The 25,248-nt window shown below is 52.3% G+C and overlaps 1 protein-coding gene across 3 annotated transcripts in view; it reads right to left on the minus strand.

Moving 5' to 3' along the window:
* SLC4A4 (solute carrier family 4 member 4) overlaps positions 1–25,248 on the minus strand; it is a 227,964-nt gene that overhangs the window by 66,480 nt on the left and 136,236 nt on the right. For all 3 annotated transcript variants that reach the window (XM_064149691.1, XM_064149690.1, XM_064149689.1), the window contains exons 5-6: positions 10,374–10,509; positions 4,367–4,527 (exon numbers count right to left, since the gene is read on the minus strand). In XM_064149691.1, coding sequence (XP_064005761.1) covers positions 4,367–4,527; positions 10,374–10,509 — 297 coding nt within the window. The remainder of the gene's footprint in view (positions 1–4,366; positions 4,528–10,373; positions 10,510–25,248) is intronic.

A 25,248-nucleotide genomic window follows, 5' to 3' on the forward strand; every position in this document is an offset into this window, starting at 1 on the left:
GCCCTGCCTCTGCCAGAGCACAAAACAACAAAGAGCTCTCCAAGTCCTTCCTGCCTGCCCCTCCTGACCTCTCTCAGCTTTCTCCTTCCTCACCCAGCCACGCTGCAAGCTCCAGCCTCCTCCCAAAAACACCCAAGTCAAACTTTTATCAGCTCCAAGGAGAGCTGCCCTCACCTCACAGGCCCCCAATAAAACCTCCTCCAACGACAGGAGAGAGTCCTGGGGATGAGGCACTAATTAAATCACTCTTCAGGACTTGAACAAAGTGATGGCAACTACAAAAGGCAGAACTGGCTCCAATTGTCACAGGCTTTGCCTTGATCTGAATCACCAGCCAAAATAAAGGCTCTCAGCCCACTGCAGGCTGCTCACTTCCCATCAATCCTCTCCTCCCCACTCCTCCATCCCAGAGGAGAAAGGACCCAAAAAAAAAAACCCAGGCAGGTTTTATTAAGCCTCTCCACTGTGCATTAAACCTCACATTAAGTTGTCCCCTTGATTACTGCAGTTAAGGAGCTGTCCCCCCAGGGCAAGTGGCAGCTCTTATTTGTCTACCAGGAACTTTTATTTGTGCTAATAAGGAAAGTTAAGGGGCAGAGGAGGCAGAGCATGCAGCACATTTAGAACCATAGAATCGTAAGTCAGGGTTGGAAGGGAGCACAAGGAGCAGCCAGTTCCAACCTCCCTGCCATGCCCAGGGACACCCTACCCTAGAGCAGGCTGCACACAGCCTCAGCCAGCCTGGCCTTAAACACCTCCAGCCATGGGGCCTCAACCACCTCCCTGGGCAACCCATTCCAGCCTCTCACCACTCTCATGCTCAACAACTTCCTCCTCACCTCCACTCTGACTCTCCCCACCTCCAGCTTTGCTTTATTCCCCCTAGTCCTGGCACTCCCTGACAGCCTCAAAAGTCCATCCCCAGCTTTTTTGTATCCCCTTTCAGATCCTGGAAGGCCACAAGAAGGTCACCTGGGAGCTTCCTCTTCTCCAGACTGCACAGCCCCAACTCTTAGTTCCACATTTGCTAAGCCACTCAGTCAGGAAGGCAGCAGCCCCTCTGGGCTGCCCTACAATTGATGCCTCCTCACACCACCAGGCAAGGAAGCCTCCTGCTGCCACCCAGCTCAGGGAAGGATGGGTGGTGGCTGTGGCTGCTCAGAAGGTTTGCCCAAAGGTTTCTTTCTGTGAAGTGCCATTTTTCTGCAAGGTTTGCTGTTTTGCAGGAGGGGTAGGTGGGGTTCTCTATGATTTTGGGACGTTTTCAGAATCAGAGAATTGAGTGGGTTGGAAAAGACCTCCAAGATCATCATCAGCCCAACACCACCATGGCCACTAAACCATGGCCCCAAGTGTCACAGCCACAGGCTTCTTGAAACCCTACAGGGATGGGGACTCCACCACCTCCCTGGGCAGCCTCTCCCAATCCCTGACCACACTTGCAGCAAAGACATTTTTCCTCATCCCCAACCTAAACCTTCCCTGGCACAATTTCAGGCCATACTTCCTTCAGAGAAACACAGAATCAGAGTGGGTTGGGTTGGAAGAGACCTCAAAGATCATCCAGTTCCAATGCCCTGCCAGGGGCAGGGACACCTCCCACTGGCCCAGGTAACTCAGCCAGGCTTGAGGCCTCCACAACATTTCTATCTTTATCACATTTAGATTGACACTGGAGATGAGGGAGAAATTCCTGGCAGTGAGGGTGGGGAGACACTGGCACAGGTTACCCAGGGAGGCTGTGGATGTCCCCTCCCTGGAGGTGTTCAAGGCCAGGCTGGATGAGGTCTTGAATGACCTGGGCTGGTGGGAGATGTCTCTGCCCATGGCAGGGGGTTGGAACTGGATGATCTTCAAGGTCACTTCCAACCCAACCCATTCCATGAGTCTGACTTCATCCTTCTGCACCTAGCAAGGCTTTGTCTCCTGCCCTGCCTCTGACAGAACACAAAGCAACAAAGAGCTCCCCAAGTCCTTCCTGTGTGCCCCTCCTGACCTCTCTCAGCTTTTTTCTTCCTTCCTTCCTAGACACCAACCAAGTGATTAGGATGAAATAATTCTGCTAACCAAGTCTGCAGGCTTCTTGGCCATCCCTGTCTATCTGATTAAGGCCCTGGACCAGCACATCCACTCCACTCAGGACAGTGCTACAGCCACAGCAGCCACTGAGCTGCTGCCTGCAGCAGCTTTGTGGCTCTTGCTGGACTCTTTCAGGCAGTTCCCTGAGATGCTGAGGTACTGGAACATGTCCAGAGAAGCAATGAAGCTGGTGAGGGGCCTGGAGCACAGCCCTGTGAGGAGAGGCTGAGGGAGCTGGGGGTGTGCAGCCTGCTGAAGAGGAGGCTCAGGGCAGAGCTCATTGCTGTCTACAGCTACCTGAAGGGAGGCTGTAGCCAGGTGGGGTTGGGCTCTTCTGCCAGGCAAGCAGCAACAGAATAAGGGGACACAGTCTCAAGTTGTGCCAGGGGAGGTCTAGGCTGGATGTTAGGAGGAAGTTGTTGGCAGAGAGAGTGATTGGCATTGGAATGGGCTGCCCAGGGAGGTGGAGTTGCTGTCCCTGGAGGTGTTGAAGCCAAGCCTGGCTGAGGCACTTAGTGCCATGGTCTGGTTGACTGGGCAGGGCCAGGTGCTAGGTTGGCCTGGCTGAGCTTGGAGGTCTCTTCCAACCTGGCTGATTCTACAGTTCCACAGCTTCTCTGGGCAACCTTTTGCAGTGTCTCATTGGCCTCAGAGAGAAGAATTCCTTCTTTGTGTCTCATCTAAACCCAAGTTCTTCAGTTGGAAGCCATCACCCCTCCTCCTGTCACTCCATGTCTTTGCCAAAAGTCCCTGCCCAGCTGCCCTGCAGCCTTTTTCAAACACTGGAAGGCTGCTTTAAGGTCTCCCTAGAGCCTTCTATGTGCTGAACAGCCCCAGCTCTCTCAGCCTGTCTGCACAAAAGAGCTGCTGTAGCCTTCTGATCACTTTTGTGACTCTCCTGTGGGCCAGCACCTCCAAAGGTTAGAAACATAGAATGGTTTAGGTTGGAAGGGACCTCAAAGCTCATCTATTTCCAATTCCCTGCCATAGGCAGGGACACCTCCCACCTCTCCTGGCAACCTGTTCCAACTTCTGAGGGCTCTAGCAGCAAAAGAAAACATTTTGCTCCTCTACCTCTCTTCACACAACAGTTCCTGGAGTCAATGGCTTGGGTAAATGTCCCCCCACTGCATGCCTCACTTCCCAAGTTTATTTTGGGATGTCTTCTCCCACGTCATCAGACACAGGCTATAGCTCTCAGCAATGTCACCAAGTGTCATCCCAGGCCACAGCTATTTTGACCACAAAGCCCCCTGCCTTTGCATTCAGCAGCAGCAGCTCGTTCTGTGCCTGCTCTGCACTCTGCATTGCTGCAGGGGAGCACCAACCCTAAACAAACCTCACTTGCCTTCAGTGGCCACCCTGGGACTTCCCTGCAAGCAGCCAGGTCAGTGTTCTGCACATGCTGGCTGCCTCTGTCCTGAGCCCCCCTGGCCTTCAAGGGCACCTACAAGAAAGCTGAGCAGGGACTTGTGATGATAGGATGAGAGGGAATGGACTGAAGCTTGAGAATGAGAGATTTAGACTGGAGATGAGGAAGAAGGCTGCAGCAGCTCTGCTATCAGGACAGGCTACAAGAGTTGGGGCTCTGCAGCATGGAGAGGAGAAGGCTTCCAGGAGACCTTGGAGTGGCTTTCCAGTATATGAAGGGGGCTACAGGAGGGCTGAGGAGGGACTACTGACAAGGTCTTGTAATGACAGGATGAGGAGTAAGGGGTTTAAACTGGCAGAGGGGAGATTGAAACTGGATGTTAGGAAGAAGTTCTTTACAGTGAGGGTGGTGAGACACTGGCACAGGTTGCCCAGGGAGGTTGTGGAGCACAGAATCACCCAATGTGATCTTTGATCACATTGGCTGATTCTGTGCTCCACAACCTCCCTGGAGGTGTTCAAGGTCAGGCTGGATGAGGCCTTGAGCAACCTGTTCTAGGGGCAGGTGTCCCTACTTATGGCAAGGGGTTGGAACTGGCTGAGCTTTGAGGTCCCTTCCAACCTAAACCATTCACTGATTCTATTGTAAGAAATGTGATTTAGAGTGAGTTTGGTGAGACACTGGAACAGGCTGCCCAGGGCAGTGATGGACTCCCCATGCCTGAAAGTGCTTCAAAGCTACAAAGAAGTGGTGCTGAGGGACATGGGTTAGTGGTGACCTGGCAGTGACCAGTTCATAGTTGGCCTCCAGGATCTTAAAGGTCCCTTCCAAGCAAAAATGATTCTACAGCTCTATGACTGCATGAAAAACAGGTAGGGAGGAGCTGAAGGTGAGGTCCAGAGCAGCTTTACTTACCCACCACCTGTGGGAGAGAAGAGGCTTCAATATCCAGCATTATGGAGCCCTTCTCTATGCACGTCCTCAGCTCAAACAAGCTGTGCAGGGACAAGGTGGCCACATGAGGCTTGCTCCATCTCTCCCCACCTTGTTCTACCTTCTCTTCAAACTTGATCCACCTACAAGAGGGCAGAGCAAAGAGACTTGCTGTTAGAGCTGCTGGCTCCTTCAAGACACATCCCTGGAAGCAGCAAGACAGCTGAAGCAGTACAGCACACAGGCCAAGGGTTTTTCCTCACACATCTCCAGCAGCAAGATGCAAAGGTTTAGTGAACTGCAGTGTGTCAACCGAGCAGGGACAATGCTCTGCATGGGTTAAGCCATGGTATTTTGGATGGCTTCCACCCAGACTGGAACAAACACCTTCTAGCTGAAGTTTGCTCCAGGTCTAGGGCACATCAGCAGCTTCCATGACCTGACCGAGATCTGCTCATTCTCTGCCTAGTTTGCACACCCCCAGGCCCCAAACACTGCATCAAACCAAGCACAGCAACTCAGCTCAGAGGACAGGAAGCCAGGCAACTATATCCACACTTCAACCAAACCTCAAATGGCAAGGGCCAAGCAGTACAGCTCCAGGGAAGGATGAGGAAGGACAAACCCCATGGGTACGTCTGGAAGTGAGGTAGTTCAGGTGGTGATGCTCAAGGGCAGAGAACAACATCTGCAAACTTTAGCCACTGGCTGGCATGAAGCAGAGTAGCACACCCCAAGCCAATCTGGAGATCATAGAATCACAGAATCAACCAGGTTGGAAGAGACCTCCAAGATCATCCAGCCCAACCTAGCACCCAGCCCTATCCAGTCAACCAGACCATGGCACTAAGTGCCTCAGCCAGGCTTGGCTTCAACACCTCCAGGCACGGTGCCTCCACCACCTCCCTGGGCAGCCCATTCCAATGCCAATCACTCTCTCTGACAACAACTTTCTCCTAACATCCAGCCTAGACCTCTCCTGGCACAGCTTGAGACTGTCCCCTTGTTCTATTGCTGCTTGCCTGGCAGAAGAGCCCAACCCCACCTATCCACAGCCTCCCTTTAGGTAGTTGTAGACAGCAATGAGATGTCCCCAGCAGAACAAGAGAGCCACCAAAGGAACAGACACAGATTAAGGCTCCTGTTCTCTCACACAGAGCAGAACAGTGAGGGTTGGAATGGACCTGCTGGAGATCGTCAAGTCCGACCCTGCTGCTACAGCAGCTTCTCCTAGAGCAGGCTGCACAGGATGCTGCCCAGGTGGGTTTGGAATGTCTCCAGAGATGGAGACTCCACCACCTCTCTGGACAGCCTGTTCCAGTGCTCCACCAACCCCAAAAGACCGAAGTTCTTCCTCACATTTAGGTGGAACTTCTTATGGTCAAGTTCCCTCCGCTCTCTGGCTGCTGTTTAATGATTTAACAAAGCAGGTGTGAACACCCCCCCTAGAAAGCTCATCTCTGCCTGAAAAGGAGAGCAAAGGTTAAATCCTCTTCTGTGCAAAAATACTCTTTACAGCCCTAAACCCAAGGCTCAACAGCAGGCAAGCAGGAGGTGTCACCTCCACCTCCAGCCTTGACCCTGCCCGTGGCTCTGCTGCACCCAGGTGGTTTGATACCATCTCGGTGGGAAGTGCTTGCTAAGCCTCTCTGGAGACACCCTTTGATAGATGTGGAAAATGAAGACTCTTGTGACTAATATCAGAGAATCCTACAGTGGGTTGGGCTGGAAGGGACCTTGAAGATCATCAGGTTCCAGCCCCTTGCCAACAGCACCCACCCAGCGACCCACATCTTCAGGTTACCTCTCAGCAGCACCAATCCTTCCCCTTTCCTGCTCTGCTTCTGATGTCACAGGTGTAAAACCTGGCTGTACCCTAAGGACATCTCCCCAAACTGGACCTCTACTGTGGCTGCTTGCCCTGTACCAACATGTGCTAACAGGCAACAGCAGCACACAGAGGAACAGGACATCCTTAAGCCTTGGTGGTGGGGTGACTTTACCTACTGTCTGTCAGAGATGTCACTATGGGCAAAGGGACAGCTACAGCTCTTTAAACTGAAAGCTGAACATGCAGCAGGAACCAGGGTGGGCAGCTAAAGGTTCTGTGTCCAGCTCTGGGGTTCCCACCACAAAAGAGATATGGACCTGATGGAGTGGGTCCAGAAGAGGCCACAAAGATGATCAGAGGGCTGGAGAACCTTTGCTATGGGGACAGGCTGAGGGAGATGGGACTGCTCAGCCTGGAGAAGAAAAGGCTCCAGGGAGATCTCAGAGCAGCCTTCTAGGACCTGAAGTGGGCTACAGGAGAGCTGGGGAGGGACTGCTCTGAAGGGTCTGTGGTGACAGGATGAGGGATAATGGTTTGAAAGTGGAGCAGGACAGAGTTAGGTTGGACATCAGGAGCAAGCTCTGCACAATGAGGGTGGTGAGACACTGGAACAGGTTGCCCTGGGATGTAGTGGAGGCCCCATCCCTGAAGACATTTAAGGTCAAACTTGATGTGGCCCTGGGCAGCCTGATCTAGCTGGAAGTGTTTCTGCAGGGGGTTGGACAAGATGACCTCTGAGGGTCCCTTCCAACCTGATCTTTAATCAGTAGCTTCAGAGCTCTTGCTAGAAACTTTGTGGCAGTTATCTTTCTGGTGCCCAAAGGAGCTCTGCTGGGGATGGCCTCAACTGCTAAACCCTTCCAATGCTAACCCCCAAAGCCCCTTCCCTTCCACACTGCTTCAGGTCACAGAATGAAGAGCTGCAGCTCCTCTGCCCGCTGAAGCACAGAACTGGCCAGCTCCAGCTGGGCATGTCCTGCAGCAGGAGCTGCTCCTCAGCTTTCAGCAGGTTTGCTTGGGCAAGATGAGGTCATTTCAGAAAGACACTGAAAAATCCTGAGCCTGGGCAAGATGACTATCAACAGAAGAGCATGAAAGCCAGGAGCTTGGGTCAAGTTTGGGCACCACACGGTGCCTCAACAGGGTGCTTCAAGCATGTCATGTATCTTCATGAAGATGTATCTTCAAAGAGAGAGAATCTGCTCCAGCCAGCACTTCTAAAGACATGTGAGGACACCTAAAGCCAGAAATCCTTTCCCAGAGAGGAAGAGAAACCTCCCTTTTTTCTCTATAGCCACCTGAAAGTACCAAGAGCACTGGCATGTGCCCTTGTGGCCAAGGCAAACAGTCTCCTGGGGGGCATTAAAAAGAACATGGCCAGAAGGTCAAGAGAGGTTCTTCTTCCTCTCTACTCTGCCCTAGTGAGACCAAATCTAGAGTATGGAGTCCAATTCTGGGCTCTCCAGTTCAGGAGAGACTGGGATATATTAGAGAGAGTCCAAGGATGATAAATTCTCTATGTGGTGAGAAAAGGCTGAGAGACCCTGGGGCTACTTAGCCTGGAGAGGAGAACTAAGAGATCTTCTGAATGATGCTGGAGCTCTGGAGCAGGCTGTTCAGAGAAGTTGTGAGGTCTCCATCTCCAGAGCCTTTTAAAATACATCTGGATGTGTTCATTTGTGACCTGCCTTAGGTGACCCTACTTTGACAGGGGAGGCAGGCTGGGTGATCTTAAAATCAGAGAATCAAGCAGGTTAGAAGAGACCTCCAAGTTCATCCAGTCCAACCTAGCACCCAGCCCTAGCCAGTCAACCAGATCATGGCACTAAGTGCCTCATCCAGGCTTTGCTTGAGCATCTCCAAGGACAGTGACTCCACCACCTCCAGAGATCCCTTCCAACCCCAAATAGTCTGTGATTTTATGATATCCCACCCAAGGTCTTTTGAAGGTGGAAGTGGAGAGCTCTGAAGACATCCCTCAAGAAACAGCTCTGTGAAGCTACTGATGGATGACAGTGCTGGCCTGAAGGAAAACAGCTTCCCAATACCCACAGTATAAAGGACAGACTGAGAAGGCTGCTTGGTAAGAAACATCACACAAAGGTCTCAGCATTCCCACTGGCATTGCAACCTCTTCCCAAAGATCTCTGCATGAGCAGAGCAAAGCATCATCTGCTGGCAGCAGCAGAGGTGGGACAGAGGACAGAATGGAAGCAGTGAGATAATGATTGGTAGATCCATACAAGGGGTTGAGTTGGAAGGGACTTTAAAGAAGTTCCAACCCCCTACCATGGGCAGAGCCACTTTCCACTAGCCCAAGGTGCTCAAAGCCTCATCCAACCTGGCCTTGAACATCTCCAGGCAGGGGGCATCCACAACCTCCCTGGGGAAGGAAAGCAATAGAAGGAGAATGATGAGCACCAAAGTAGAAGTTAAAGAGTAAAAGGTGAAAAGTCTTTCAACAGGTTCTCCATGTGACTAAGAAGCCAAAACAAAGAGAGATAAGAGGGTGAAGAGGTAGGTGGTGGTGAAGTTCATCAAACAGCAGGTAAAGAGGATGAAGGTAACCAAACAAGATGGGCTTACTGCCAACATGGTGAGACTGGAAGGTGGGGAAAGAGCTTAACCTGGGCACAATAAAGGAAGATGAAAACCCTGAAGTTTAGGAAAGGGAATTGGGAATGGGGAAGAAAGAGCCCTGGACAGCTCTGGGAAGTAAGCACCTCTTACAGGGTATAAAACATTCCCAACTTCAGAAGGCCAAGGAGTAACCAGCAGCCTTTAGATGATGAATCCACCCCAGTGGCTCTTTTGGTTGGTGTTCAGAAATCATCTCTGCGTCACAAATGAATATGCCAGGGGGGATGGGACTGTGGGTTTGGCATGAATCCCTGAAGCAACCAGCAGCAGCAGCAAAGAAAGAGGCAGAGAACCTCCCCACTAAATTCAAAGTCAGCCTCTCAGGTACACCTTCAAGACCTTCCTCAAAAGCACAAAGCCTCAGAGTTTTCTGGGGTTTGGTTTTTGGTTTGGGGTTTGGTTTGCCTGTGGAAAATTACTGGCTCAAATTTTTTTGTTTTCTGTTTATTAGGAAGAAATTCTTAATAGTGAGGGTGGGGAGACACTGGCACAGGTTGCCCAGGGAGGTTGTGGATGCTCCTTCCCTGGAGGTGTTCAAGGCCAGGTTGGATGGGACCTTGAGCAACCTGGGCTGGTGGGAGGTGTCCCTGCCCATGACAAGGGGTTGGAACTGGATGAGCTTTAAGACCCCTTCCAACCCAATCTGTGAGTCTATCACTTGCTGTGGCCCTGGGCAGCCTGCTCTAGCTGGAGATGCTCTTGCTGACTGCAGTGGGGCTGGAACTGGATGAGCTTTAAGACCTCTTCCAACCCAACCCATCCTGTGAGTCCATCACTTGCTGTGGCCCTGGGCAGCCTGCTCTAGCTGGAGATGCTCTTGCTGACTACAGGGGGGGCTGGAACTGGATGAGCTTTAAGACCCCTTCCAACCCAATCTGTGAGTCTATCACTTGCTGTGGCCCTGGGCAGCCTACTCTAGCTGGAGATGCTCTTGCTGACTGCAGTGGGGCTGGAACTGGATGAGCTTTAAGACCCCTTCCAACCCAATCTGTGAGTCCATCACTTGCTCTGGCCCTGGGCAGCCTGCTCTAGCTGGAGATGCTCTTGCTGACTGCAGTGGGGCTGGAACTGGATGAGCTTTAAGACCCCTTCCAACCCAACCCATCCTGTGAGTCTATCACTTGCTGTGGCCCTGGGCAGCCTGCTCTAGCTGGAGATGCTCTTGCTGACTGCAGTGGGGCTGGAACTGGATGAGCTTTAAGACCCCTTCCAACCCAAATCTGTGAGTCTATCACTTGCTGTGGCCCAGGGCAGCCTGCTCTAGCTGGAGATGCTCTTGCTGACTGCAGTGGGGCTGGAACTGGATGAGCTTTAAGACCCCTTCCAACCCAAATCTGTGAGTCTATCACTTGCTGTGGCCCAGGGCAGCCTGCTGTAGCTGGAGATGCTCTTGCTGACCGCAGTGGGGCTGGAACTGGATGAGCTTTGAGGGTCTTTTCCAACTTGTAAATCTACGAATTGCCCAGAGGGTCCTGTCCAGCTGCCCCTCCCTTCCAGAGCAGAGCCAACCCAACCCACCTGGCAGTCTCCTTCCACTCCATCTCTTGCCCATCGATGGCCAGGAGCTCGTCCAGCTCGGTGAAGAGCTGCGGGGGCGCGGGGCTGTCATCTTCCTCTCCCAGGATGAAGCGGATGCGCTCGGCAGCAGGGGAGACTGCAGAGGTGAAAATACTGCGGTTAACAGCCTGGGAGATGACCAGGGAGGTGCGAGTCTTCTCCTTTCCCTGCTCCCCAAAGCCATTCAGCTGTTTCTCCTGGCTGTCTTTTCCATCTGACATCCTAGGCGCTGCCGGCGGAGGGGCGTGAGCAAGGGTCGGTCTCTCTCTCTCCTCTCCTCTCTCTTGCCTCTCACTTAACTCCTCAAAAGTTCAAGCTGGGAGTAAAGTTCAGGAGAACTCTTCCTACAGTCCTGAACTACAGCCCTTGTAAAACAACACCCAAACAAAAAATAGCCCTACTGAGCTCCAAGCCAGGCTGCTCCCTGCTGCCTGCCCAAGGACCTCCCGTCCTCTGCTCAGCCCAGGTCCTTCGCCCCCTTTTTTATATGACATAAAACCAGTCCCAACCAAACTATTTGGGGGTTTGCTGTCAGAAGCATCCCATAGCTGGTTTTCTCCTCCCTGCCAAGCAGGCTGGGGCTCCCATTGGCCTGCCAGGAATACTTCCCAGGAATATTTAACAGAAGGGTTGTCTCATCTATACATGAAGAACGTGACTCAACCCATTTGGTCAGGCATCAATGCACTGAGAAAAAACAAGGTGGGAGAAGACTGCCCAGGTGAGGTGAAGGAAGTTTATGGCACAAGCAAGGATCATTTACTCATTTAAGGTGAAGGAAATTAAGGCCCAAGCAAAGTTCCTTAGCAGAAACCCCTGCTTGGTTAAGAGAAACACCACTGGAAACGAAAACCTAAGCTGCCCATCACTGGCCACCATCCCAAAAACCTAAAAGGCATCTCCCAGAGGCAAGTGGAGCTTATGCACTCCAAAGGTCACCTTGCTGGAGGACTTCTTGGGGTCTAGGTTCTCTTCTGACCACATCAGGTGTGATGATGTGACACTGTCAGACAGACATCCTTGCTGCTGGGTGTTTATTGGCCTCAGAGGCGAACGGCAGCCCACGAACTTTGGACAGTCCTGCTGGGAACTCCTTCCCTTCCACAGGATCAGCTGCCTCTCTGTTGCAAACTGTGTTCAATCACTATTGATCCTGGAGGGTAAACACAGCCCTCCACCTGGGATGTGCCCAAAGGAAGCAGGGAGAAAGGTGCCCTTTCCTCTCCTTGCATTGCTTCTTTTAAAGACACTCTCATAGCTTTTGCTATTCTGCAGTAACTCCAAAGGTTGATGAGAATTCAGCTCTTCCTCAGCTACAATGATGATGATGATTTCAGAACAGTTCAGATTGGAAGAGACCTCAGGGATCATCTATTCCAACCTCCTCACCACAGGCAGAGATACCTCTCAACTAGACTCGGCTGCTCAAGGTCTCATCCAACCTGCCCTTGAACACCCTCTCAGGGAGGAGGCAGCCACAGCCTCCCTGGGCAGCCTACACCAGAGTCTCATCATCCTTACACTGAAGAACTTCTCCCTCAGATCCAGTCCAGCTCTGCTCTCCCTCAGATTCAAACCATTCCTCTTGTCCTGTCTCTAGACACCCTCTTGCAAATCCTCTCTTTTCAGCTATTGGAATGTAGCTCTAAGGTCTCCCTGGAGTCTCCCTCCTCTCCAGGCTGAACACCCCCAGCTCCCTCAGCCTGTCCTCACAGCAGAGGTGCTCCAGCCCTTGGATCATCTTTGTGGCCTCCTCTGCACTTGTTCCAGGAGCTCTGTGTCCTGCAGTTACTCAAATGATGATATTTCATCCTACAAAGCAGAGTACTTTTCCACTGAAGGTGTATTTGCCATCATAAAAGCTCTTGCAAATGCCTGGACATCCCAGACCCAGCTCTGTACTGTGGGTGTGAGGAACAACACCCCACAGAAGCACCTGGAAGCCCCAAAGCACCTTGCCAGGATGGTATCAAGAGTAGAGGCTGTTTGGCACCCTGAGTACCTACCTGTCCTTTGGCTTTAAATGTTCCTGGAGGAGCCACATGTCACAGCATCACAGAATGCCAGGGGCTGGAAGGGACCTCCAAAGCTCATCCATCCAACTCCCCTGCCAGAGCAGGATCATCTACAGCAGATCACCCAGGAATGCATCCAGGCTGGCTTTGAGTATCTCCAGAGAGGGAGACTCCACGAGCTCCCTGGGCAGCCTGTTCCAGTGCTCTGTCACCCTCACAGAGGAAAAAAATTCCTCCTCATGTTTCAATGAAACTTCCTCTGCCTCATACTTCCTCTATTGCTTCCCTTTTTCACACTGTCAGGGTGATGAGGGCAGCCCTGAGAGGTTGTGGAATCTCCTTCTTTGGAGACCTTCCAAATCCACCTGGATATGTTCCTGGGTGACCCTGCTCTGGCAGGGGAAATGGACTTGCTGCTCTTTCAAGGTCCCATCCAACCCTTACCACTCTGTGATTCTTTACCAACCCAGCAGCAGTGCAGGCAACCTCAGAAGAGGTCTTCTGAGAACTGCATGTCCTGCTAAATGGGCTGGAAAGTGATTTGCTTCTCTCCCCTCCACAGGAGCAGGGACAATTTCCATGCTTCTCTTTCTTCTTGTCACCGAGTCCCCAGCAGCACTGCCTTCCATCACAGGAGGAACCTCATTAAGATAATCAGCCAGAGCCCTTAGAATGAAGCACAAAAGCCCAACTTCTCTCCCTCCTGCTAGGTGCATCAACCTGTGTCTTCCCCCACCATGCCTACACAGCTCTAACCCAACCAAGGCAGCAACCCAAACCTTTTCTCTGCTGTGCTGCTAACAGGAGAGGAAACCATTGCTGAGCTGAGAGACACTGAGTTAGAGAAACATTCATATGGAGCTTCCTGAGCCATCACTGGGCCAGTTCCCACAAAAAGTCCTCTTTTTCCTCAGATACATTGATGAGAAACACACCTGAAAAACAAATGACAACTGAGAAATCTGTCTGAGAAAATCTGATTTTGGGGGCCTGTGAGGTGCATTGCCTTGGATGTAGCAGATGGCACTTGGCAGCACGGCTCCCAGACACACCTGCACACAGCTCACTGTCCTGGCAGTCATAAAAAGCAAGCTGGGACTCAAAACCTGCCCCTAAAACACATTTAAAAGGAGCCTTGGTGGAAATAACAAAGGGTATCCCAGTCTAAAACTGTAACACTGGAGCTCAGTCCTACAGGATCAGCCCCAAGCAGCCCCTGGTGCCAGGAGCTTCACCTAAAACCAACACACTACAGCACCAAGAGGCATAGCTCCATTTCTGGCTGGCAGGGAATCACAGAATCAATCAGGTTGGAAGGGACCTCCAAGGTCATCCAGTCCAACCTATCCAATCTATCCAACCAGTCCAACCTATCCAATCTATGCATCCAGTCCAACCTATCCAGCCAAGATCATCCACTCCAGCCCTATCCATGCATTCACTTTTGCAGTTGCTTAAAAGAAATGGAAAGCAGAAGGTTGGAATTGGATTATCTTTAAGGTCCCTTCCAACCTAAACCATTCTGTGAAGCTGTGTTCCATCAGCTTCCCTCCTGTACTAATGACTCTCAAGAGACTTTCCTATCCTGATCAGAATTTGTGTATCACAGTGAGAAACCCAAGAAATTTACAGCAGATCACTTTGAAAAGCAACATGGAGCTCAGCAAGGAGTTTGGGCATGGAGCAGCCTGGAAGAGAAGGGAGTGCAGAGCTTCTGGAGCTGCTGAAGGCAGTCATTTAGAAGTGGGTTTGTTCATCTACAGCAGATCACTTTGAAAAGCAACATGGAGCTCAGCAAGGAGTTTGGGCATGGAGCAGCCTGGAAGAGAAGGGAGTGCAGAGCTTCTGGAGCTGCTTGAAGGCAGGGTGAATGATCCCTTTGCAGTCATTTAGAAGTGGGTTTGTTAACTGGAGGTGTTACCCTGATACTTGATCTCCTAAAATGATAATTCCACAACCACTCCCAACATTTGACTCAATGAGTTGCATTGTCAGAGGTGTCACAGAAACATTCCCACCAAACCTGAGCATGCATCACACACAGACTCCTAGAATGGGTTGGGCTGGAAGGGACCTGAAAGACCATCCAGTTGCAACTCCCCTGCCATGGGCATGTACACCTCCCACTAGCCCAGATAATTTAAGGCCTCACCCAACCTGGCCTTGAACACCTCCAGGCAGGGGACATCTACAACCTCCCTGGGCAACCTGTGCCAGTGTCTCCCCATCCTCGCTGTCAAGAATTTCTTCCTCCTCTCCACTCTCAATCTCTCCTCTTCCAGCTCAAAGTCATTGTCCTTTGTCCTGCCACTGCAAGCTCTTTTTGTCCCTCCCCAGCTCTCCTGTAGCCCCTTCAGGTACTGGCAGGCTGCTCTAAGGTCTCCCTGAAGCCTTCTCCTCTCCAAGCCTCAACAGCCCCAACTTTCCCAACCTGTCCCCATAGGGAAGGTTCTCCAGCCCCATCTTTCCCAACCTGTCCCCATAGGGAAGGTTCTCCAGCCCCATCTTTCCCAACCTATCCCCATAGGGAGGGTTCTCCAGCCCCAACTTTCCCAACCTGTCCCCATAGGGAAGGTTCTCCAGCCCCATCTTTCCCAACCTGTCCCCACAGGGAAGGTTCTCCAGCCCCATCTTTCCCAACCTGTCCCCATAGGGAAGGTTCTCCAGCCCCATCTTTCCCAACCTGTCCCCATAGGGAAGGTTCTCCAGCCCCAACTTTCCCAACCTGTCCCCATAGGGAAGGTTCTCCAGCCCCAACTTTCCCAACCTGTCCCCATAGGGAAGGTTCTCCAGCCCCATCTTTCCCAACCTGTCCCCATAGGGAAGGTTCTCCAGCCCTCTGACCATCTTGGTGGCCTCCTCTGCACCCACTCCAACTGCTCCATGCCTTTCTTGTGCTGCAGAAGAGGCTGCAGTGCTGCAGGGGGTGGTCTCACAAGACATCCCCTTTGCTGTCTTCTCTTCTTTCTCTAGGTTTGGGGTTTTTTTTTGTTGGGTTGGTGTTTGGGTGGGTTGGTTGTGGGGGTTTTTTTTTCTGCTAATTAGCTATTAGCTGCACTTAGGCCAGCTGATAAGGTTCAAAACCCAATTAAAGCCCATGCTGGGTCACAGGTCTCCTGTGGCTGGCCTGGCCACATGCTCTTTACGGCGGTGCTGTAGGTTAATGGGCCGTTGCTGGGCTGTTTATGTCCTCTCCTGAGCAAGGAGAACATATTTTCATCTTAATCTCTGGACTGAACACTGTGTGCTCAGTGGTGGACAGCTCAGGATCAGCCTTCAGCCCTGCAGAGCAATTAGCCTGGGGAGTGAACTCTGCAGACCTCCTCCCTCTGCCTGACCTTTGAGCACCAACCCCCACAGCCTGCCCCAGCCGTGACCATCACCTTCGCTTCTACCTCAGCCAGCCAGTTTAGGAGCTGCTGGAACCAGCACCACCAACATCAGGAGCTGCTGCTGCTGCTGCTGCTCTGAAGGCTTTGAAATAGTTTGCTTTGCTGCCTCGCCCGAGGAGCAACCTGATGATCAGCAGCCACATGTAGCACCTTGCCCAGCAAGGCTGCAGATGCCCCTTTCTTGAAGGTGTCCAAGGCCAGGCTGGATGAGACCCTGAGCAACCTGGGCTAGTGGGAGGTGTCCCTGCCCAGGGCAGGCAGTTGGAACTGGGTGATCTGGAAGGTCCCTTCCAACCCAAACCATTCCATGAACCTAGGAAAACACAAATCCTCATGACTAGGACCCTATCTTCTCCCAAATGGGAGAGGAATTGAGGTGTCAACTGTAGGTGGCAAATTGCTCCACTGCAACATCACAACAGAGTTATGGCCATGCCATGCATGTTAGAGTAGTCTAGAGGAGGCCACAAAGTGAAGGCTGAAAGATCTCTGCCGTGAGGCCAGGCTGAGAGAGTTGCTCAGCCTAGGGAGACCTTCTGGTGGCCTTTTGGTGCTTAAAGGAGCTGATCAGAAAGCTGGGGACAGACTTTTGAGCAGAGCCTGTTGTGACAGGACAAAAGGTGATGGTTGGAACTCAAAGAGGGAGATTTGGACTAGAAAGAAGGAAGAAATGTTTGGCACTGAGGCTGGTGAGACCCTGGGCCCAAGCTGCTCAGAGGGCTGGTGCATGCCTCATCCCTGGAACCATTCCAAGCAAGGTTATCTGGGGTTATCTGCTCTAGTTGCAGATGCCATTGCTGTCTGCAAGGGGTTGTACTAGAGGAGCTCTGAAGGTCCCTTCTCACCCAAATCAGTCTGGGATTCTTCAAGTGACACCTCTGAACTCCTCCCCTTCCCTTTCCCATCCTTGTGTCCAGCCACAAGAGGCAGCTTACAAAAGCCATCCCTTGCAGAAGAGGAGACCATCAGCAGTTTGCCCTAGTTCAGCTCAGGCCAATTAGGAGCACAACTCATCCCCTCGGGTTCTCAAAGGCAAAAATCAATCTCCATCAGCAGAGACAAATCTCAGGGAGCTGAGAAACAGCCAAGAGACAGGTCCTGGCACAACCACCTCACATGGCCAGCCTGACGTCAGCCCAGCTCCTGCTCTGGCTGGCTCTGGTGGGACCGGCCCTGCCCACCTCAGTGCTGGCAGAGCTGCTGCCATCCCATGCAAGGGAATGCCAGGGGGGTGGTGGCATCAGTGAGTATCCTAAAGGCACCCCCTGCACAGTGCCAAGTGCCTCCTTGCTTGTCCTGAGTGGGAAATGGGTAGATTCATGGAATGTGTTGAGTTGGAAAGGACCTTCAACATCATCTAGTTCCAACCCCCTGCCATGGGCAGGGACACCTCCCACTAGCCCAGCTTGCTCAAGGCCTCATTCAACCTGGCCTTGGACACCTCAAGGGAGGGGGAGGGCCACAGCCTACCTGGGCAACCTGTGCCAGTGTCTCCCCACCCTCACTGTCAGGGTGGACACTGCTGCCCTGGGACGGAGGGGACTCATCGGTGCTGATGCACAGCACTCCCTTCTCCAGCCACCAGCACAGCTTGCCTCCTGGCTTCTCAACTTGCTGCTACCAGTGATACTTCTAAAGACTCTTCACCATGAGAGTGCTGAGAGCCTGGAGTGGGTTGCCCAGGGAGCTGGTTGAGGACCTGTCTCTGGAGGTGCTTAAGGCCAGGCTGGCTGAGGCTGTGGCCAGCCTGATCTAGGGCAGGGTGACCCTGCCCATGGCAGGGGGGTTGGAACTGGCTGATCCTTGTGGCCTCTTTCAACCCTGACTGATTCTGTGGCTCTTGGGACTTGCCCCTCCAGTCAACTGCTTCACCCAGGCAAGGATACCTAACACAAAGTTCTTGGGAGAGCATGGGCAGCTACAAGAGGCCTGGGGTAAATCCTTCTCAAAGCCCCTGCTAGCCCTAGCCAGGCAGGGAAGCAATATGCCAGTCATGCTTCCCAAACTCAGGCAGGACAGGATCTCCCTCCCATTCATTTCTTGGGGTGCCCACACTCAGCCAAAACTTGGTCAGAGTGAGCTGGTCAAGTGCAGGACCCGCACAGACACTTGGACTGCAGCTTTCAAGCCCTTTTCCCTCTGGTTTAGCTGACTTCATCTCCAAAGTTAACCCAAACAGATTCACAGATGACACTGGGTTGGAAGGGACCCTCAAAGGTCACCTTGGCCAACCCCCCTGCAGGCAGCAGGGACACCTCCAACTAGATCAGGCTGTCCAGGACCACATCAAGCCTGATCTCAAGTGTCTCCAAGGGTGGAGTCTCAACCACATCCCAGAGCAGCCTGTTTCAGTACTTCCCCACTCTTGCTGTGCACAACTTGCTCCTGATGTCCAACCTAAATCTCTTCTGCTCCAGTTTCAAACCATTGCCTCTCACCCTATTACCCACAGGCACTTCTGAACAGCCTCTCTGCAGCCTTCCTGTAGGTCCCCTTCGGGTACTGAAATGCAGCTCTGAGGTCTCTCTACATCCTTCTCTTCTTCAGGCTGAACAACCTCAACTCCCTCAGCTTGTCCCATAGGAGAGGTACTCCAGCCCTCTGGCCATCAACTCAATTAATTAGTATCAGAACAAGACCTTATAATCATATAGCCTGGAGAAGAGGAAGCTGAGGGGAGACCTCATTGCTCTCTACAGCTCTTTGAAAGGAGGCTGCAGTGAGGTGGGGGTTGGGCTCTTCTCATGTACAAGTAACAGAACAAGAGGAAATAGTCTCAAGTTGTGTTGGATATTAGGACCAGTTTCTTCCCAGCAAGGGTTCTCAGGCAGTGGAACAGGCTGCCCAGGGAGGTGCTGGAGTCCCCAGCCCTGGAGGGGTGTCAGAGGTGTGGATGTGGTGCTGAGGGATGTGGCTCAGTGGCAGTAGCTTAGCAGCAGTGCTGAGGTTGTGAGCCCTGAGTGTGTGGTTGGAATGGGCTGCCCAGGGAGGTGCTGGAGTCCCCAGCCCTGGAAGGGTGTCAGAGGTGTGGATGTGGTGCTGAGGGATGTGGCTCAGTGGCAGTGGCTTAGCAGCAGTGCTGGGGTTGTGAGCTCTGGGTGAGTGGTTGGAATGGGCTGCCCAGGTTGGTGCTGGAGTCCCCAGCCCTGGAGGGGTGTCAGAGGTGTGGATGTGGTCCTGAGGGATGTGGCTCAGTGGCAGTGGCTTAGCAGCAGTGCTGGGGTTGTGAGCTCTGGGTGAGTGGTTGGACTTGCTAATCTCAAAGGTCTCTTCCCACCTCAACAGTTCTATGGTTCTGAAAACATCCACTGCAGCTCAGGGGAGTTGTGATTCTCCCTTCATCCAGCTTCCAGCTGCAGGGCAGACTGTGGCCACTCACTATCTCCCCGTGATCCCCTTTCACAACAGGGATGTCATCAGAAGCAGCAGTAAGCTGGACCAGTGCTGATTACAGGTGGGTGATTAGACCACAGCTCACCACTGCCCTGATTTCACAGGGAGATTCCTGCTCTGCACCAACCTGGCTTGGTTCAGTTCCTCAGCCTGGCAGAAACTGCTGAGGAAAGCTTCTGAAACAAGAGCAGAGGAAGATCTGATTGGGATAAGGTGAGATGAGACTTAACAGCTCCATCTGAAAGCAAGCAGGGAAGGCTTTGATGGCTCACAGTTTTAGCAGCTTCCTTGAAGGACTAACCCAAACAGAGTCACACCTAAAACAAAGAGTCACTAAAAGTCATCAGCTGGGACCTCTTCTCTGCTCCATGAACATCTCAAAGATCTCCAGAGGTCCCTTCCAACCCCCAGCATATCCTGTGCTCTGGGCCCAGGCAAAGGCAACCTCCCAGCTCACCAGCAATGCTTGGCCAGTGCTGCTGGAGCACTGCTCCCATGAGAGCATGGCACACAGCCCCTAGAATCAGAGAATGGCAGCAGCTGGGAGAGACCTCTGGAGAACATCCAGTCCAACACTCCTGCAGGATAGAATCATAGAATCAACCAGGTGGGAAGAGATCTCCAAGCTCAGCCAGGCCAACCTAGCACCCAGCCCTGGCCAACCAACCAGACCATGGCACTAAGTGCCTCAGCCAGGCTTTGCTTCAACACCTCCAGCCACAGCCACTCCACCACCTCCCTGGGCAGCCCATTCCAATGCCAATCACTCTCTCTGACAACAACTTCCTCCTAACATCCAGCCTAGACCTCCCCTGCCACAACTTCACACTGTGTCCCCTTCTTCTGTTGCTGCTTGCCTGGCAGCAGAGCCCAACCCCACCTGGCTACAGCCTCCCTGCAGGTAGCTGCAGCCAGCAATGAGCTCTGCCCTGAGCCTCCTCTTCTGCAGGCTGCACACCCCCAGCTCCCTCAGCCTCTCCTCACAGGGCTCTGCTCCAGGCCCCTCACCAGCTTCATTGCCCTTCTCTGGACACCTTCCAGCACCTCAACATCTCTCTTGAACTGAGGAGCCCAGAACTGGACACAGAACTCATGATTATGATTCTAAGGATCAGTCAGTTCCAACCCCCCTTGCCATGCCCAGGGACACCCTACCCCAGATCAGGCTGCCCACAGCCTTGAACACCTCCAGGGAGGGAGTAGCCAAAACCTTCCTGGGCAACCTGTCACACCATAGTCTCACCACCCTCACTGGAAAGAACTTCTTAACATCCAGTTTAGATCTCCCTTCTGCCACTTAGGCCTTGTAAATAGTCCCTCCCCAGTCTTCTTGTAGTCCCCTTTCAGAACTCCTGCTCTTCCCCAGCACCAACACAGCTCCCTCCAAGGCAACTTTAAAGCTGCTCTGATGTGCTGCCCACCATCAATAAATACTGTCACTTCCTTCCATCAGCCACAAACCCTCCCACCCAACCTCTCTGTTCTACTTTACTTCTGCTCCCTCACTTTGAGGTAGTGGTGGGGCCACAGTGACATTTTTAAGGACACAGCTAGAAAAATTCTGGGCTCTTTTTTCTGAATTTAAGCTTTGGTGTCGTGACAAGAAGAAACTTCCCTTCCCTCTCTGTGCTTTCAAACCAGCCCTGGGGCTGCAGGAGACCATTTTCTGCCTATTAAGCTCTTCTCACAAAGCAGGGTTTCATCATTGTCTATTTGTCCCCTTCAATCAATCTCCACATCAGCTCTGACCACTTCAGCACTTCTAGAAGGCTTCTTTCGGTGAGGACTTGACAGCACAGAGATGACCCAGAGGGGATGGAAGCCAAGCAGAGGAGTGGGGATTTTTGAGTTCTATTCCTGCAGCTTCATAGAATCCTACAGTCACACAGAATTACAGTCATGGAGATGGGAAAAGCCCCCTCAGATCAGCCAGTCCAAACATCAACTCAACGCCACCATGACCATCAAACCATGGCTCTAAGTGGCCGTACATTCCTCGAACACCTCCAGGCATGGGGAAGCCACCACCTCCCTGGGCAGCCTCTTCCAAACCCTGACCACTCTGGCAGCAAAGAATTTTTTCCCTCATCTCCAACCTAAGCCTCCCCTGGTGCAATTTCAGGCCAGTTCCTCTCCTCCTATCACCTGAGACTAGAAAGAGCCCAATGCCTGCCTCACTGCAGCCTCCTTTCAGGCAGCTGTAGAGAGCACTGAGCTCTCCCCTCAGCCTCCTCTCCTCCACACTAAACACCCCTCAGCTGCTCCTCCCCAGCCCTGTTCTCCAGACCCTTCCCCAGCTCTCCAGACCCTTAACCAGGTCCTTCTCTGGACCTGTTCCACCCCTCCAACATCCTCCCTGGGGTGTGCCAAGTGCCCTGTGGCGCCTGCTCGCAGCCCCAGACTCCGGCTGACACGGAGCCCACCTCTGTTGCCAGGCAGCGTTTCAAGGAGGACTGAATGTCTCTGGCATCCAACACTTTCTGCTTTCAGCTCTTTTCATTCTGCTTGCTCTGGTTTCTGGGTGCCAAATACCTCTGTGCACTGCAGGCAGGGGGAGAGGAGTGCCTTGTTGTTCCTCCCGCTCGCTGCAGGAGCCCAACTGGTCTACAAGAGCTGAATTCAGGCTCTGAGAGGGTGCTGCTGCTGCTGCTGGTTTCAGAAGAGTGGCTCAGGCTGGAAGGGGCCTCAGATCTTCTACTCCAACCTCCCCTGCTATGGGCTGAGACATCTCCCAACTAGACTTGGCTGCTCAAGGCTTCATCCAACCTGCTCTTGAACACCTCCAGCCAGGAGACAGCCACAGTCTCCCTGGGCAGCCTGTTCCAGAGCCTCACCAGCCTCACGCTGAAGATCTTCTTCCTCAGATGCAGCCTAACTCTGCTCTCTCTCAGCTTCAAACCATCCCCTTGTCCTGCCACTGACACCATCGTGAAAAGTCCCTCTGCAGGCTTCCTGCAGGATCCCTTCAGCTACTGGCAGGTAGCTCTAAGGTCCTCCTGCAGTCTTATTTCATAGAATCAACCAGGTTGGAAGAGACCTCCAAGATATTCACCTCTCCAGGATGAACACCCTCAGCCTGTCCTCATGGCAGAGGTGCTGCAGCCCTTAGATCACCTTTGTGGCCTCCTCTGGCCTCTGCTTCAAACATCATGCAGGAGTAAGATGCCAGAGGGTCTCCCCAGCCACCAGAAGCAGAGGTGAAGAGAGAGATATGGGGAAACACTTCACTGCCTTGAATCATAGAATCATAGAATAGAATCAACCAAGTTAGAAGAGACCTTCAAGATCATCCAGTCCAACCTATCCCCCAGCCCTATCCAGTCAAGTAGACCATGGCACCAAGTGCCTCATCCAGGCTCTTCTTGAACACCTCCAGTGATGGTGCCTCCACCACCTCCCTGGGCAGCCCATTCAAGCGGTCCTGCTATAGATCATCTTCTGTAAGTGGTTGTGAAGACAAAGCACAGCACAGAACATGAAAGCATTAGGGGCTTTTCCCCAAGGAGGCCCACAGCTCTCCTTGACCTACCACCAGCCCAACCTATCACCCAGCAGCCCTATCCAGTGCAGCCTTGCACACAGGACGAGCATCCATGGCCACCTCACCTTGGATATCAGCGGCAGTAAGGCACCAGGCTCCTTTGGGATGCTTTGGAACAGCCCAGCTTCTCTTGTTTTTCCTCCCTCACCTTCTGAACAGCTCAATTCAGTGGCAAAGGCTCTTTTGGCTCTGAAAGGTTAACAGCCACTTATCTGGAAAGCTGCAAGGTCAGCCTGGGAGCTCAGACAAAGCTGCCATTGAGGGAGAGAGCAGCAGGCTTTGGCCCGACAGAGAGCTTACAAAACCGCTCAGCTTCGCCTCTGGGCTGCTGCTTTTCCTCCTGCCTTTGCTGCAGACCCATCTCTCCAGCCCCACGCTCTGGGGGACAGCATTGATCCCCTCTTTTGAGCCCTGATAAAAGCCTGTCCTCAGCACTCCCCTCTCTTGGCATCCCTGGGTCTTCCTGACGGAACTCTCAGCGCCTGTCAGCAGCGTGGCAAAGCGAAGCCTTTGCTGCATAAATCACCCTTCTGAGGGCAGTTTTCTTTTTCCTCCCTGAGTCACAACAACTCAGAAAAGGGCTCCTGCCACGGCACTGCAGGAGCAGAAAGACCCTATTGAGATAGGGGCACAAAACCCAGTCTCGGTCCTGCCTTTGGAAATTAACCACCGTTAACTTCAGGCTGGGAGCAGCTCCCAGCTGCCAGCAGCACACACTTCTTCCAGCTGGCTTCCCAGAAAGAAACTCCTGATTCAACTTGGGCTCAAAGGCCTGGGGACACTTCTGCAGTCCTTGCTGTCCACTGGTTTCCCCTTGCAACAGCGAGTGGAGGTCAAACTTCTGCCTCCTTTTCACTCTTCGCTTCAAACTCACCCCCTTTTCACTCTTAGCTGCACAAACTCACCCCCTTTTCACTCTTAGCTGCACAAACTCACCCCCTTCATCACTCTTAGCTGCACAAACTCACCCCCTTTTCACTCTTAGCTGCACAAACTCACCCCCTTTTCACTCTTAGCTGCACAAACTCACCCCCTTTTCACTCTTAGCTTCACAAACTCACCCCCTTTTCACTCTTAGCTGCACAAACTCACCCCCTTTTCACTCTTAGCTTCACAAACTCACCCCCTTTTCACTCTTAGCTTCACAAACTCACTCCCTTTTCACTCTTAGCTGCACAAACTCACCCCCTTTTCACTCTTAGCTGCACAAACTCACCCCCTTTTCACTCTTAGCTGCACAAACTCACCCCCTTTTCACTCTTAGCTGCACAAACTCACACCCTTTTCACTCTTAGCTGCACAAACTCACCCCCTTTTCACTCTTAGCTTCACAAACTCACCCCCTTTTCACTCTTAGCTGCACAAACTCACCCCCTTTTCACTCTTAGCTTCACAAACTCATCCCCTTTTCACTCTTAGCTTCACAAACTCACCCCCTTTTCACTCTCAGCTTCACAAACTCACCCCCTTTTCACTCTTAGCTGCACAAACTCACCCCCTTTTCACTCTTAGCTTCAAACTCACCCCCTTTTCACTCTTAGCTTCACAAACTCACCCCCTTTTCACTCTTAGCTGCACAAACTCACCCCCTTTTCACTCTTAGCTGCACAAACTCACCCCCTTTTCACTCTTAGCTGCACAAACTCCCCCCCTTTTCACTCTTAGCTGCACAAACTCACCCCCTTTTCACTCTTAGCTTCACAAACTCACCCCCTTTTCACCCTTAGCTTCACAAACTCACCCCCTTTTCACTCTTAGCTTCACAAACTCACCCCCTTTTCACTCTTAGCTTCACAAACTCACCCCCTTTTCACTCTTAGCTTCACAAACTCACCCCCTTTTCACTCTTAGCTTCACAAACTCACCCCCTTTTCACTCTTAGCTTCACAAACTCACCCCCTTTTCACTCTTAGCTTCACAAACTCACCCCCTTTTCACTCTTAGCTGCACAAACTCACTCCCTTTTCACTCTTAGCTGCACAAACTCACCCCCTTTTCACTCTTAGCTGCACAAACTCACCCCCTTTTCACTCTTAGCTGCACAAACTCACCCCCTTTTCACTCTTAGCTGCACAAACTCACCCCCTTTTCACTCTTAGCTTCACAAACTCACTCCCTTTTCACTCTTAGCTGCACAAACTCACTCCCTTTTCACTCTTAGCTGCACAAACTCACCCCCTTTTCACTCTTAGCTTCACAAACTCACCCCCTTTTCACTCTTAGCTGCACAAACTCACCCCCTTTTCACTCTTAGCTGCACAAACTCACCCCCTTTTCACTCTTAGCTGCACAAACTCACTCCCTTTTCACTCTTAGCTGCACAAACTCACCCCCTTTTCACTCTTAGCTGCACAAACTCACCCCCTTTTCACTCTCAGCTGCACAAAGTCACCCCCTTTTCACTCTTAGCTGCACAAACTCACCCCCTTTTCACTCTTAGCTGCACAAACTCATCCCCTTTTCACTCTTAGCTTCAAACTCACCCCCTTTTCACT

Source organism: Pogoniulus pusillus, chromosome 10 (assembly GCF_015220805.1).
Source record: "Pogoniulus pusillus isolate bPogPus1 chromosome 10, bPogPus1.pri, whole genome shotgun sequence".
Taxonomy (NCBI): domain Eukaryota; kingdom Metazoa; phylum Chordata; class Aves; order Piciformes; family Lybiidae; genus Pogoniulus; species Pogoniulus pusillus.